Source organism: Sminthopsis crassicaudata, chromosome 5, assembly GCF_048593235.1.
Source record: "Sminthopsis crassicaudata isolate SCR6 chromosome 5, ASM4859323v1, whole genome shotgun sequence".
NCBI lineage: Eukaryota > Metazoa > Chordata > Mammalia > Dasyuromorphia > Dasyuridae > Sminthopsis > Sminthopsis crassicaudata.
Genome location: NC_133621.1, coordinates 238,065,064 through 238,082,390, shown reverse-complemented (window position 1 = coordinate 238,082,390; position 17,327 = coordinate 238,065,064). Strand labels below are relative to the sequence as shown.

Below are 17,327 nucleotides of genomic sequence, written 5' to 3'. Positions count from 1 at the left end.
CAGATGACTTATCTAGAAGGGAGTAAGTGACTAGAAAAGATTATGCTCTCTTTATTGTTTTATTTTAAACATACAGACTAAAAACTTCCAAATCATACTATTGACCCTTTCATGGTAAAAAGAATATTAAATCCCAAGTATCTCTGCAATTTTCAATTTTGACAAAGCTATGAAATTTTCTAAAAAAATTTTTATCTTTAAAACTAATCAGAAACATGTCAGATATTAGTCATTCTCTGAAATAAAAATGTCCTTCTTCCATATTGCCAAATCCCAGAAGACTTTCAATTCTGATACCTTGAGGCCCTTTAAGCATAGCTTGAAGGTGAGCCTTGAAAGAATCAACACAGATCCAAAAATACTCTGAGATTCTATTTTGAATATAAATAATTTCCTCAAACTTTTTTTTCTCATTGCAGCAACAGAAAAAAATTAAATTGCACCCTTTTCCTAAATTGTTTTAAATTCTTATACAGAAAAATAATACCAGAAGGAGCAGAGGCATCAATTGCTTCAAAATTTGCTTGCTTCTTTGCAGTATTCTTAAAATCAGGCTGTTTTTAATATTCTACTTATGTGTAACACTTCTCATTCGTATATTATTTTGGGAGCATAATTATAAGAATTTACTATATCAGAAATAATTTTTGCTTGGCTAAGGATATTGTTTGAATCTATTGTCAGTTGATGGCAAAGTGTATAGAGTGCCAGATTTGGACTCAGGAAGACTCATCTTCTTGAGTTCAAATCTGACTTTGACAATTATCTGTGACCCTAGCCAAGTCACTTTATTTTGTTTGCCTCAGTTTCCTCATCTGTAAAATGAGCTGGAGAAGGAAATGGTAAACCATTCCAGTATCTTTGCCTAGAAAACCCCAATTGGGGTCATAGAGAGTCAGACATGACTGAAATGACTGAACAGCAACAATGAAAGAAATCACTGATTTTAGAGTAGGAGAGGTAGAATGAATTTTTTGTTCTGTTACCTATGTATAGCTTTGAGCAAGTCAGTTCTCTTTGAAGTTCAATATCCTCATTTGTAAAATGAAAGGATTGAACTAAATAATTTCTAAAATCCCTCACAGCCCTAAATCTTATGATCCTATAGAAGATATGTGGTACAAAGGCAAGAACATTTAATTTGGAGTAAAAAAAAATAACTCCAGGTTTTCAATCCTATTTCTGCCATTCATTTATAAACTGATATGACCTTGGGTAAATAACTAAACATCTGTGGATCACATTTTCCCCAGTTGTTAAAATCAGAAGATTAGACCAAATTATTCCAATTCTAAATTGATGATAAGCTCTACATCTGATGGCCAGGTTCTGACATTCACTTTTCTTTTTTTTTTTTTTTTTTGTTTGTTTTGCTGAGGCAGTTGGGGGTAAGTGATTTGCTCAGGATCACATATCTAGGAAGTATAAGTATAAGGCCAGATTTGAACTCAGGTCCTCCTAACTTCAGGGCTGGTGCTCTATCCACTGTGCTACTTAGATGCCCCTGATATTCACTTTTAAAAAAAAAATTATAACTTTTTATTTACAAGATATATGCATGGGTAATTTTACAACACTGACAATTGCCAAGCATTTTGTTCCAATTTTTCCCCTCCTTCCCCTCATCCCCTCCCACAGATGGCAGGTTGACTAATACATGTTACATATGTTAAAGTATAAATTAAATACAATATATGTATACAATGACATTCACTTTTCAAAGATGATCTTTGAAATTCTATTTGATAGTTCTTTGGGTCACTTTCACATTAATTACTTCATTTTAAAAGATCAATAATTTTCTTTTTCTTTTTTTTTTTTTGCAGTTTTAAATTGCATATATTTGAACAATTATCCATGAAAAATTACGTTAATGTTTAATGTCCAGCATATGAATTATTTCTCATAGCACAATAATGTTATGTTAAATTCATATGCTAAAATTTGTTTAGTCATTCTTCAATCAATGGGAATTTATTTTGTTTCTAGTTTTTTTGCTATTTCAAAAAATAATGCTATAAATGTTTTAGTATAAATGAGGCCTTTCTTTTCTTTTCATTGGCTATCTTGAGGTATATGCCAATGGTACATTTTGGATGAAAAGATAGGAATATTTTTGTCACTTTCTTTGAATTAATTCCAGATTCCTTCCCAGAATAAACCAGTTCATGGATCTAATAAGAGTGTAATTTTCTTTCCAAATTTTCTTCTATCATTGATTATTTTGTCATTGTCATTTGTCATTTTGAGTGTGTAGTGGAGCTTCCTAGTTCTTTTGATTTTCACTTTTCTTATTATTACTAATTTAGAACATTTTTTTCTTATGGTCAATAATTTTGTAATTCTTTTGAGAACTGTTTTCTATATCTTTTGACAATATCTCTTGGTAAAAGGTTTTTTGATCTCATATTACTTTTGGATATCAGATCCTTATCCATGATATTTGATGCAGAGATTTATATTTTGCTTTTAACTGCTTTGTTTATAATCCTCATCATATTAATTTTGTTCATGTAAAAGTTTGTTGATTTCATATAATCAAAAGAATATATTTTGTCTTTTTAATCAACTCTGAGTTTGTTTGATGGTTAATTCATATTATAAATATAATTATGAAAAACTCCTAATTATTTTATGATATGATTTTTAATATTAAGATCAAATACCTATTTCCAATTTATTATGGAATGTATATGGAGTAATCTGATACTCTAAATCTAATTCTGACAGACAACTTTCTACCTTTCCTAATAAATCTTATCAAATAAAGAGCTCTTTCCCAGGTAACTAATGTTTTGAGGTTTATCAAACATTGGAGTTTTCTTCTCAACTCTCATTGATTTATTTATTACTGTTATAATAGTTGAGGACTGCACTTCCTCTTCATTACTATGTTTCCCCTTTTATTTCCTCCAGACAATTAATATAGGAATATATTAAACTGTTTCTAAGGTTATTCAAGTTTATCTGTTTACTGTATAGATGGAGAATGAATAACTGGGATATTGATCTGACAAATGAGCGCTACAGCATGGTAGGAGGTAACCTGGTAATCAACAACCCTGACAAATTGAGAGATGCTGGAAAGTATTTCTGCTTAGCTTCAAATATCTATGGAATGGTTAGAAGCACTGAAGCAACTTTAAGTTTTGGGTGTAAGTAGCTCTTAATAATAGATAAGCAATGTTCTAGTTAAGTAAAAACTTAAATGAATAATGTTTACTTATTATTTTCCCATATTTCTTTTACTACACATAATTGTTCTGCCACATGAAAACATTTTCACTAAGATTACTAGTATTGATATTATAGCCTGTTTTAATAGTGTTTCTGTTGCTGAAAAGACCAGGTCTTCTATTTCTTGGGTTTTTTTAGATACAAGATTTGGAAGATTTTGCTCTCGTACCTAAGGGTGCTAGAACCAGTTTGAATCAGCTCATGAGAATCTGTAGTTAAATTTTCAGTGTGATATTTAAACCAAAGCAATCAGAATATGTTACAAATTATAGCTTAATTTTTTATTTCTTAATTGTCTAGACTTGCTAAAATTTTGGAGAAGATGTTAAATGCAGATTAAACATAAAAGTGTATATGGAGTGGGTTTTTATTTTTGGTTTTTGAGAGCCAGCTGTTAAATATTTACCAATGTAATCCTGAAAATTAAGGTCATCTCATAAGTTTTAGGAGATGTAATTTCTGAAGCACACATGTGAAAACTTATGTATGTTGGTGTTAATTGAGCTCAGCATCAGAAGATTCCTTTCTTTGAGCAGATAGGAACTAGTAAGGCTGCCTCACCCTGGATGATTCTCAATACTCTCCTTAAAGTCAGAGACCTTTCTAAAAGTCCTTTAATACTTTGTGTATGTCTGTTTAGCACTTAGACTGAATTATTCTCCCTCATTCTCACTACATGATCAATATACTTTCTTTTCTAATTAATTGCATGTTTCTTGAGTGAAATTCCCAAACATATTGTAAAGGAATGGTGTCTATTAAGCCCTAAGTGCCAATACTATGCTAAACACTGGAGACACAAATATAAACATGACACTTCCTGCCCAAAATGAGCTCACTTTATAATTAGAGGAAAAAGCAAATAAAAGAGAGTTCATTGGATGGAAAGACATAAAGTTTGATGGTAGGGTAGATGACAAAATTCAGAATTACTTAGGATACTGTGGCAGGTTAGAGAGCAGTGCTGCAGTGTCTGGAGGACATTATCATTGGAGTAGATTATTATGTTCAGTGGTCTATTGCTTTTATAGAAAGATTGTAATTGATGACTTTTTGCTCACCCAAAAAGTGTGACTCACATCAACAGGACTGGAAACATATTATAGGCTACTCAAGTTAAAAATGTGTTTCTGTATTTCCTTTTGGGCCAAAAAGAATTACTTTAATTCCTCAAAAAACTTTGGTGCTCTAAACTGTGCAACCATATTGCATCAAAAAAATTATATCAAAAAAAGATACAAATTAAAAAAAAATTTATATGATATATTTGAGGGAAATGGAAATGTTAATATTGAGGAAAAATTTAGAATGAATAATAGCTATCTTCAAGAATTTAAAGGACTTTCATATATTAGACGCTTTAGAATTGTTCTGCTTGGTCCCAAAAGGCAGATCTAGAAGCAATGGGTTGTTGTTTGCCCTTTTTTCTTGAAGAGGACAGGTGACATAAGAAAGAATTTCAAATGAATTGGATTTAAGTAAGGCAGGGCTGTGCAGAGTTATTAGCCTCACTCTCTCCTCTATGGTGATTTGAATCTAGTATCAAGACAACTGGAGATGTATTGGTAGAACTTGGCCTTTTTAAGCTAAGGTCTTTCTCAGGTTTCAGATTTCCTGAGGCAATAATCATTTTTGATTTAAGGCTAAGTAAGAATTGAGAGAAAAGATGATTTAGTTTGCCTATTCAAAAAAAAATCAAACTGAGAGGGGAAAATCTTGGGTTTTCTAGCCAAAATAGAAACAAATGCTATTTATGTTCAGTCTGAGTCATCAAAACTCAAACAATAACCAAGTGAGTCTTTTCCTGGGAACTATTATTGGCCAGTCAGTGAGAGACAGAGTGATTTTGGGTTTAAGATTTGGTCAAGTTGCTCCATTTGAATTCTAATGGGATTTATCTGATTTTACAGAGCTTTTTTCAAAAAGTCATAAATGAAATTACATCAGACAAAAGAATTAATTGTCCAAGTTTTTTTTAAAGATAAAATAAATAAGAAAGAAAAAAAATCTAGCCTCCAAAGCCCAAGATACCTTCCCATTATAACTCTGAGATTATATGATTCTATAAAATAAAATAAAAAAAAATATGGAAAAGGTAAGCCAACATGGTGGAATGATAGGAAGATCTCTTCCACAAAGATTTAGAAAATGGAACCAGAACAAGTTCTGATTAGTAAATCTAAGGAAAAATTATGTGAATCATCTTTCCAACCAAGATTAACATAGGGAGTTAGATTCAGTCACTTGCAGATAAGGGAGTTGGGAATCTAGCAAGAAATCACAGTGTTGGAGCATTCCAGCAAAAAGAGGACCAAGACTGTGCATCAGAAAGAAGAAGAGGTATCAGATCTACACAAAGGGAACTGATTTTGTGCGAGTAACAGGAACACATGGCAACTGGTAGCTCTGTTACTCATTACCCAGGAAGGCTAAGGAGGGGACTGGAGCTTGAAAATGGCAGTCCAGAATTTGGTACAAAAATAAATTTTATTCAACAGGAAATAGAAAAAGGTTTGAAGGAAAAAGAGGGATTTAGAGGGAGAATAGTTTAAGGGACTATTAATTCTAACCAACACAAACTCTAAGTAAGAATGGTGGATTTCAAATAAAGGGGAAAAAGAAAGAAAGAAAGGATGAAAACTTGTGATTGGGTTCTGATTGTGGAAAAAGGAAAGAATCAGGGGAATATAAGAAGTCTGCACCAAATATAGTACTCTAGTGCTGACCTTATTTCCTCACCACTCTCTTTTTCCTTATAAAGAAGGGATGGAAAAGAAAGAGAAGGATGAGTATAAGAGAACAAGATGGAGGGAAATCCATAATGGTAATAATTATAACATGAATGAGATAAACTCACTTTTAAAATCTAAGAAAAAGATGAGAAAAGAAAGAAGAATATATGAGAAACAGACTTGAAACATTAAGATTCATACAAAGTCATAATAGGGAACTAGAGCAGAATCTATTATGTTTCATTTAAAGTAAAAGAGACAGTAGTTGCAATATTTTCAGACAAAACAAAAATATAAAAAAGTTTTAGAAAACTACATCTTTTTTGCAAGACTATAGTAGACTATGAATTATATCAATATTAAACACATATACACATATGCCAAAAGGCATAGCTTCTAAATACTTAAAAGAAAAGTTAAATGGCACTCCAAAGAATATCAGCCTTTATATTATAATACTTCAGAAAGTTGAAAGGATTTTAGGTCAGAACAATATACATAAAAATACGGAACAGAGTTTAAAATATTGGTTCTGTTTCTTACTTTCTTTGAAATTATAGTTAAATCCAGTCCTTATGCTAGGTAGAGCTCTGTTTCTTCATCTGCAAAATGAGGGAGGTTGAATCTAATAATTTTCCTTTCAGCTCTAAATCTACTAGATGGTACTGTTAGATTTTTCAGGCACAAACTATCCTGATGAGAATGAGTTATAAACTAGTTCAATATAGAAAATTCACTAATAAAATAATGTATCTTTTAAAGTATCAAGTAAAAAGAGTGATTGAGCTAGGATGTTGTTGTACTGGAGAGAAAGGGAATAGACAAAGATATCAAGGAGTCAAGTTGAGGTGATGGTGCCATTGATAAAAATAAGAAAATCAAACAGAATAGTTTCTTTCAATCAATTAATAAACATTTATTAAGCATTTATCAGATGCCAAACATTAATCTATGAGGATAAAAATTTGAGAAAAAAAAAGGTAGTCTTTGACCTCAAGGAGTTTACAATCTAATGAAATAAGACAAAAAGATTCTGAAAAGTTGGGTGGAAGAAGGTACTAACCACAGGAGAAATGTCAGAGAATTACCAGAATAGTGCCTGCAAATGAGAAATGCAAAATCTTAGCTGAGCTCTTTTCTTAAATGGAGGTTTGAAGTTCATGGCCCTACTTTTCAATTAGGGAAGCAGAGCAGTGATGAGATGGAGCACCAAGGCATTTAAGATCTTGTGGGTTGGTGAAGTTATGCCAAAAATGAATTTCCTGGAGATTAAAGGTTTTGAGCTCATCCCTTAAATGGAGGAAGGATTTGGACATATTGAATTCCCAAATTGAAATGTCCAATTAGGAGATATAGTACTAAAATTGGATGAAAGATTGGGATGGGAGATATTCATTCAATGAATATTTTATATGCAAAATAGAGAGCCATTTTTAGATGATAGTTGATGACATTACAGGGAAAAATGCAGGATTCGAGTAGGAGACAAAAATTAAATCTTCAAAATAACCGTAGTATGGTGTAGGTGGTAAAGAAACCAAGAAGAAGAGAAAACCAAGTAGTATAAAGTCATGGCAAGCAAGGGAAGAGCAAGTTCAAAGAGGTCATAGTTAATTGTAAAATGCCAAAGAGAAACCTAGAATTAGAACTAGAACTAGGACTGGTAAAAATATGTGGGATTAGCAAGACTATCAATGAGAATTAAAATATTGTATTTCCCCTTTTCCTTTCCAAAATCTGGAATTTCACCTTGGGAAATTTTAATTCACTGTTTAGTCTATTTTTTTTGGGTCCCTTCCACTACAGGAGAAATTTTGCTAGTTGTTGAACCCAAAGCCTTTATTGGTACCAGGCTAGAGAACTAAACTTTTGGGGCACATTAAAATCTTGGCTCCACCAGAAATTTCTGAAGTCTGACATTTCTATGACAAGAACCTCATTAGAATGTGAGTTTTTCAAGGGCAGGGACTTTCTTTTTTTTTTTTTTTTTTTTTTTTTTCTCTGTATCCCAATCCCTAGCACAGTGCAGTGAACATAGTAGTAAGTGCTTGATAAATGTATATTGACTGACAAGACCTACTTATACTTCATTTTCCTTTCACTCATCTCTCAGAAAAACTCTTCCATGGTGTCAGCTAATGAGTTATTATAAATTTTAGTATATCTTTTTTCAAATTTCTTATGAGGTACTGAGTAAAACACCTAAAATCAAAGGTAAGCATTTCATCTTTTCTTTTCTAACTAGATCTTGATCCTTTTCCGCCAGAGGAACGAGTGGAGGTAAAAGTAAAGGAAGGGATAGGCCTTGTTCTTCTGTGTGATCCTCCTTACCACTTTCCAGGTATGTCTAGTTTATGCTTTTAAGCGGTTATGAAATAATATAGATAGGTTAATAAAAGATACTCTATATTAATTAGTTTTTAGCACAGCGTTGTCATGATTGCATTTAAGTTCAAACCTTCAATTAATTGATTACAATTTGTTGATAAGGTTTTTATTAATAATTATTTAGCAATTAAATCATGCTGTGTTTTAAGATATTCTCCCAAACTTCATTTCAAACAGTTGGTGTTAAGTAGGACTATTATTTAAAACTCATTTATTTTTTGAATTCAAGTAATTCCAAGCAAATCAGTTTAATTGACTTTTTATATGAGATATATATGCGGTCCTTAATGTATCCTTTTCAAATGCTATTTGAATTTTATTGGAATCTTATGCCTTACATTGGATGATACATTAAAAAAAAAACTTTAGCATTTTATGTAGTGGTCCATGTCCATAGTCTTTCATCTCTTCAAAAAAGTGGGAGAAATTACTACTTATCTCTTCATTATTATTCAGACTGAATTGGATACTAAATGATCATCAAAAATATTAAAGTTCTAAAAAGTGGTTCTGTTTTCCTCTCTGGATTTAGCTGGCATATAATTGTTTTATTTATTTATTTATTTTGGTGGAGAAGAGGTGTGTATTTGGAGGAATAATGAGGTCTGGAGAATGAGTAAGCCACTGGTCACATGACCCAATAAATTTTTTTGTAGTTGTTCCTAGATAAAAATTCAGAATGAGAAAGAATATTAGAGAGCATTCAGTCTAAACTCTTCCTTTTATAAATGATAAAAATCTGTGAGAGATTAGTTGACATGCCAAGGTAACAAAAATAAACAAGTGTAAAGATTCAAACTTACAGATTCATATTCTAAATTCAATACTATCTTCATTATAAATAAGATCAAGTTGAGAAGGAGACTTGGTCTGACATAAAGAAGCCATCTGTGGTGGACAAAACATAACCTTAAAATCAAACTCAAATCAATGTTAAAAAAATTAATTTTCTATTCTGAATGTTGCCATCAAAGGTAAGAGAATATTTCCATTCACAAAGCAAAACACAAAAAGAGGATTCCCATACAAAAATGTGAAAATTTCATTTCACAAGACTTATTTTTCAAAAATTTTTCAATCTAATAGATTCTATATGATACATTTAAAACTTCCCTGTGCTTTCTTTCAAACTTCCTTTTTTTTCTGCTGTGAATTAAGAAAAACGCTATTAATAATGACCCTTTCTTGATGTCATTATGTCTATTTCCCCATCTATTTCCCTTTCCCCATTAGATGAAAATAAAGATTTAAAAATATATATTAAAAGTATATTCTATATTTTTAGCACTCTTAAAATTTTGAGTTCTAAATTCTTTCTCCTTCCAACCCCTCCAACATTCACAGAGAAGACAAGCAATATGATGTTAATTATATCATGCAAAATATATTTCCAAATTAACCATATCACAAAAAAAGCAAGAAAAATGAAGAAAAATGAGAAAATTAGTTCAACTTAATACTCAAAGTTCATGAGTTCTTTCTTTGGAGATAGGTAGCATTTTTCATTACGAAATCTTTGGAATTGTTTTGGATCAATGTATTGATCATAGTGGTTAGTGTCATGACACAATGATCTTCCAGTTCTGCTCACTTCACTTTGCATCAGTTCATATGGGTGTTAGATATTTTTCTAAAACCATCTTCCTTATTTTTTCTTATAACACAATAGTTCTTCATCATAATCATGTGCTAATACTTGTTCAGTCATTTCCAAGTTGTTGCCCATTACCTCAATTTCCAATTCTTTGTCACTACAGAAAGAGTTGCTATAAGTATTTTTATACATATAGATCATTTTCCTACTCAATGTTTTTGGGATACAGACCTAATAGTGGTATTACTGAGTCAAATGGTATGCAAAATTTTCTAGCCCTTTGGACATAGTTCCCAATTGTTCTCCAGATTATTTGAACCAGTTCACAGCTCCCTCAACAGCTTATTAATATATATCTATTTCCCTTTATCCTTTCTAACATTTGTCATTTCTGAAAGGTTGGACTTGGTATATCAGAGCTCTTTTAATTTGTGTTTCTCAAGTCAATAGTGGTTTATGGCATTTTTTCATTTGATTAAAACTAGTTTTGATTTCATCTTCTGAAAACTGCCTCTTCATATGCCTTGATAATTTATTAATTGGGGAATGACTTATTCTTTTTTTATTATAGATTTTTATTAAGAAGATATATGCATGGTAATTTTTCAGCATTGACAATTGCAAAACCTTTTGTTCCAACTTTTCCTCTTTTTTCCCCCACCCCTTCCCCCAGATGGCAGGTTGACCAATACATATTAAAGATGTTAAAGTATAAGTTAAATAAAATATATGTATACATGTCCATATAGTTATTTTGCTTTACAAAAAGAATTGGACTTTGAAATAGTATATAATTAGCCTGCAAAGGAAATAAAAAATGCAGATGGACAAAAATAGAGGAATTGGGAATTCATTTTCATCTCCCTGAGTTCTTTCGCTGGTGTAGCTGGTTCAATTCATTATTGCTCTATTGGAACTGATTTGGTTCATCTCATTGTTAAAGAGAGCCATGTCCATCAGAATTGATCATCATATAGTATTGTTGTTGAAGTATATAATGATCTCCTGGTCCTGTTCATTTCACTCAGCATCAGTTCATGTAAGTCTCTCCAGGCCTTTCTGAAATTATCCTGCTGATCATTTCTTACAGAACAATGATATTCCATAATATTAATATACCACAATTTATTCAGCTATTCTCCAGTTGATGGACATCCACTCAGTTTCCAGTTTCTGGCCACTACAAAGAGGGCTATATATTTAAGAAAAGAGGCCTTTATTTTATTATCTCTCATAACTTTTATCAAACTATAGTTTCCTTGAAAGCATTGGTTTAAGGAGATTTTTTTTCCTTAAAATGAGAAGAAACACTTACCAAAACCCATCAGCAAACATTATAATAATTGGAATAAACTAAAAGCCTTCCCAGTAAGCTCAAAAGTGAAACAAGGATGCCCATTGTCACCAGTATTATTCAATATTGTATTAGAAATGCTAGGGATAGAAATAAGAGAAGAAAAAGAAATTGAAGGAATAAGAATGAGCAGCGAGGTAATAAAATTATCCCTTTTTGCAGACATATTATGAATCATCATGATATATTTGGAAAAGTCCTAAAGTTAGTGGAAACAATAATTTTAGCAAATCAGCAGGATATAAAACCTACATAAGTCATCAACATTTTTATATGTCATTAATAAAAATTTTACAAAAAGAGAGAGTAAAAGATCCTGCATTCAAAATAATTGTAGACTGTATTAAATACCTGGGAGCATACTTACCAAAACAAACCAGGGAACCATGTGAACATAATTATAAAACACTTTTTATACAAATAAAACTAAATTTAAATAATTGGGAGATATTAATTATTCATGGAAGGCAGAACAACAAAAATGACAGTTTTGCCTAAATTAATCTATTCAATCCCATTCCAGTTCAATTACCAAAAAATCATTTTACTGAATGAGAAAAAATGACAACCAAAATTCATTTGGAAGCATAAAGGTCAAGGATATCAAAGGAATTAATGGAATTAAAAGAATAAAAGAAGGAGGTTTAGCAGTACCATATCTTAAATACATAGTAATTATCAAAAATGTCTGGTATTAATTAAGAAATAGAAAAGTAGATCAGTAGAATAAAATAAACATAAAATATACAGGAGTGAACGAAATATATATATATATATATATACATATACATATATATATAAAACCTTGTGTTTAATAAGCATAAAGATTTAAATTTTTTAGATTAAAAATTCATTAGGTAAAGATTGCTGGGAAATCTGGAAAGCAGTCTGACAGAAACTTGACATAATATTTTACACCATTTACTATGATAAGGTAAAATGGATAAATGATGAAAAGAATGTGAAATATATTATTTATCAAAGTTATAGATAGGGAACAATTTATATTCATTAAGCAAGAAGTAGAGTGGAGTAAAGTGGCTAATTTTGATTATATTAAATTAAAAAGATTTTGTACAAATAAAACCTCTGTAGATTAAATTAGAAGGAAACTAGAAAATTAGGAGAAAAATTTATAGACAGTTTCTCAGATAAAGGTCTTGTCTTAAATATATAATGAACTTTGTCAAATTTATAATAAAGTAATTGATAAATGGTCAAAGGATATGAAGTCAGTTTTTTGATAAAGAACTCAAAACTATATATAGTCATATGACAAAATGCTCTAAATCACTACTGATTAGAGAAATGGAAATTGAAAGAACTATGAATGGATGTCCATCAAGTGGAGAATGGTTGAGTAAATTATGGTATATGAATGTTATGGAATATTATGGCTCTGTAAGAAATGAACAGCAGGATGAATACAGAGAGGCTTGGAGAGACTTAGATGATCTGATGCTGAGTGAAATGAGCAGAACCAGAAGATCACTATACACTTCAACAACAATACTGTATGAGGATGTATTCTGATGGAAGTGGATATCTTTAACATAAAGAAGATCCAATTCACTTCCAGTTGATCAATGGTGGACAGAAACAACTACACCTAGAGAAGGAACACTGGGAAGTGAATGTAAATTGTTAGCACTACTGTCTATCTACCCAGGTTACTTATACCTTTGGAATCCAATTCTTAACGTGCAACAAGAAAATTGGATTTACACACATATATTGTATTTAGGTTATACTGTAACACATGTAATATGTATGGGATTGCCTGTCATCTAGGGGAGGGAGTAGAGGGAGGGAGGGGAAAATTTGGAAAAGTGAATACAAGGGATAATGTTATAAAAAAAATTACTCATACATATGTACTGTCAAAAAATTTTTTATAATTATAAAATTAATATTAAAAACAGGAAATTAAAAGAACTTTGAGATATCATCTTGAACCAATCAGATTAGCTAAAATGATAGAAGCCAAAAACAATAAATGTTGGAAAATTGGAACACTAATTTACTGTTGATGAAACTGAAATGATTCAACCATTTTGGACAGCAATCTGGAATTATGCCCAAGGAGTTATAAAACTGTGACCCATCAATATTACTACTAAGTTTCTTTTCCAAAGTTCTTAGGAGAAATATTTACATGTTCTAAAATATTAAGACTGGCATGAAATAGTGAAATGAGCAGAACCAAGAGAACTTTGTACAGAGTAATAGCAATATTATTCTATGAGGAAGTTTGAATGACTGTCATTTTCTGTACTGTAAATATTCAAATCAACTACAAAAGACTTATGAAGGAATTTGCTATCCAAATTCAGAGAAAAAACTGATTAAAAAGGAGTATATATAGTATGGTTGTATCTAAGGGTAGCCTTCTCTAGGATGGAGTAGAAAGGGAGAGAGAAAAAAATTAAAAAAATGTACTGTAGAGAACTAAAGAAAACTTTGAAGGAAGTACAGAAAAGCAAGGTAGCTTTGAAAATGATGTGTAGTATTTGTTGCATAGTTTCTTTTTTCAAAAAGGTGATCAATATGAAATACTGAATCTTCTTTTTATGTAGTGCTATATACATAGAAATGTTCTTTTCTTTGTATTTTTGTATTTAAGTTCAAAATAAATAAATTTTAAAATATAGGATCTCTGATTATTTATTTTAATTAGGTTTATTTGAGCTTTTTCTTTGATGACATCATGGTTGCTATCCCTAATTTTTTTTTTACTTCAACTGAAGCATACTGAAGAATAAAAAGATTCTATTCCAGACCCTTATTTTAACTTTGTATCTTTCTGTTTCAAGTACATCCTAGATAGACACATTAATAGACAGATAGAAACATATTTTTGGACCCTGGTTTTTAATTCTGCTATCTGCTTCCCATTTCATGTGTGATATCATCATATTCTTATTTACAGTTATGACTATAACTCTTTATTTCCCTCTATTTTATTTTCTTCTATCTTTCTCTTTTGTCTTTTTATTGTGTTCCTCTTCAGAAATCTGTTTTGCTTCTGACCACTGCTTCTCTTAATTTGTTCTTTTCTTCTATCCTCTTTCTTTCCTGTTTCTGTTAGGTGGGATATATTTCTATACCCAACTGAAAGAGAAAAACAGAAACACACACACAGAGAACATACATAAGCATATATGTATGTTTTGTACAGATTTGCCTCACTTAAATTCATTTCATTTGCAAGTCAAAATATCCCTCTCTGATGTCATTGGTCCTCTTCAAGAATGAAAGAAGAACAATAATCTGTGAGTGGTAGTAGCTGCCTTCAGGGAAACCCAGCAGGGTCTCCAGTTAAGAAATGCTGTTATTTCTTCTTTTTCTTCTTCTCTTCCTCATCTTACTCTTCCTCCTCCATTTCCTTTTCTTCTCTGTCCACATGGAGAGTCTTACTCTTTTATGTGAGTGTTTTGTCTAAAGGAATATATATTTTGATAACAAGGTATCATGGGGTTTGGGGGCTAGATTTTTTCTTGCCTACTTATTTATTCTATCAATGTTTTGTTTGTTTTTATTTTTAAACTGGAGAAATTAACTTTATTGTCTTGTATAGTTTTTAATTCAGCATTTCTTGAAATATTCCTCTGGAAACCCAGATTTTGATAAAGACCATTAGGATTCAAATGACTTTGATCTACTTCACTATGCCTTTCAACCTAAATCACTCTGGCTCTCACCTATTGGCCAATAATAGGTCCTAGCTCAAGTCTTACTGACTTATTAGATTTTAATGGCACCGAGTGAATGTATTTATTTCTATTCTGGTCAGAAACTCTGAGGTTTCTTTCTGTCCTTTATTGATTCTTTTGTGTAGACCACCTTTTTTATTCAGTTATTTTCTAGCCTTTAACTACTAATGGGTGCTGTTTCTGGCCAGCTGAGAGCAGAGAACTGTTCGGGTTCTCAGCCCAAACTCCCAAGTGACGCGGGTCTTATATGACTAGCAATGCCTGGTCACCTGAATGGTGAAGACCGTGAATAATGAAAGGTGAGAGTCAGGATGTTGGAAGACTCCATTTATTATAAACCCAGCAAGCCCTTTTATCTCCTCAATATATGCCTTTAGTCCTTATAGCTTAGTGTAAGCACATTCTAGCCTATAGCAGATAGGATTTTCTATATGGTGAACTACAGGAAGCTACATGTAAGTACAAAGTGAGCATTCCTTTCCTAATAAGGTATGTGGTATTGTTCTCTCATCCCAGATCTGGCATGCCTCTCCTGGAACTGCCATGTTGCTTCTCAGGTGGGACCCTTCCTCCCTACACCATCTTGTTCACACCTTACAGGCTACCCTTGGTTTCCTGAGCCGCGCCTCATGAGATGTTCTAGGCTGGGGGAGGGGGTTGGCAAGTCCTCTACAATTCCCCCCCCCCCTTTTTTATGTGACAATTCCACAAGCTTAAATTTTTGTGTATTAATAGCATACCAGATGGAGGTTAGTACAGATCTTAAAATCATTGGTAGTAAACATAGGATTGCTACAATTACCAACATGATTCCAAATTGTTTCAAATAACTCCATGGGTCAGCTTGTTGAAAGAATGAGATGATTTTTTCTGCAACATCTCTGGGTCTAATTCTTTGGACAGAGGCTTGATCAATACTATCTGCAATTTGAGCCAATCTACTTAATTCATAAGTCACATTTTCCAAACTTAATGTGATTGAGTGCTGATTATCTCCCACTGTATTTGTGTTTCATTATATATTGCATCTGTTAAACAATATTGATTGTATCTGTAATCACATCGTAATTTTTGCTGTAATTCTAAATATTGCACCTACTCTCCTAAAAACTGAACTGCCTTTTGTAATCTGTGTATAGCTTCATAAAATTCTTCATCAACCTTTAATTGTCTCCTAAATCTGGCTGATACATTTTTCATCAAATCCTGTAAGTTCTGGGCTTTTATTATTTGATTTTGAGTGTTAGACAAAGATAAAGCCAATGCTGTGGAGGCTACAATAGCCTCAACTAATAAAGTTATTCCTAATATAACATATGATATACATCTTTTTGTCCTAGTATCTAGTTTATTCATTTATTTTTTTGTAAGGCCTCAAAAATATTATCACTATGGGTAGGGTACCAGGAGTTTGCTTTCACAACAGTAAAAGTGTAGCAGGGACGAGTCACTATGTACATTCTTCCCTTGAATTTTGGCCTAATGCAGATTTCTACCTGACACCTAATACATGTTGAATTAAAGATTCCTTCTCTATTCGTTGTGATACTAGACATGTTATTTCGATCTGCATAGCCTTTTCCTAGACAAACTCTAGCAGTTAGTGACATTGCTTGTAACATTATTCCTAGGGTCAATTCCCACTAATTCTGGCATCCCTTGTACTTCTCCCCTCCCATAGAAGCGACTGTTTTCTCTATACCTTTTATTTCCAGCCCTGAATTTTGAATGTATTTCAGTATTGAATATTTTACTGCTCCTCAATCTTGTAAGTACATGGTGGTGTTATGACAAGAGACCAAAGACCCAGTATAATTCTCTTGTCTTAAAGTGATTTGTGCACACTGATGTGTGATGCATTCCTTAAAAGGCATAAAACTTGGATAATGGTACATTATTGATAGGTTGTGGGGAAGGGTGCTGTTACAGAATTTGCTATGCCTGTTGCTCAACCAATTATTTGATTTGTTGAGAGGAATATCTTGACCTCTCCATGTATATAAGTGATATCAGCGCTTGCTAATAGATAAGGTCCCTGCCTCTGCTCTTATGGATGTGTCCTCCAGATACATGACCCTGTCCCTTAGTGGAGTGTACCAACCCACTAAGTCTGTATTGATTCCATAGTACTCCCACTTATCCCCTGTCCAAAGTCCCCTTATTATTTTTTGGATGCATAATGGTAACCCCTTGGTTAGTCCTATAAAATTAAATGTCTTGTTGAACGTCATTGATTGTGTGTTGTCCAAGTCCCGTTTGAAACCATCCTCTTAATACATATGGGACGGATTATCGTGAAGAATAAATTC

At 32.0% G+C, this 17,327-nt stretch overlaps 1 protein-coding gene across 2 annotated transcripts in view; it reads left to right on the top strand.

The window, feature by feature from the left end:
* Positions 1–17,327, top strand: part of CNTN1 (contactin 1) — a 207,580-nt gene that overhangs the window by 61,017 nt on the left and 129,236 nt on the right. For both annotated transcript variants that reach the window (XM_074270571.1, XM_074270572.1), the window contains exons 4-5: positions 2,983–3,155; positions 8,215–8,310. In XM_074270571.1, coding sequence (XP_074126672.1) covers positions 2,983–3,155; positions 8,215–8,310 — 269 coding nt within the window. The remainder of the gene's footprint in view (positions 1–2,982; positions 3,156–8,214; positions 8,311–17,327) is intronic.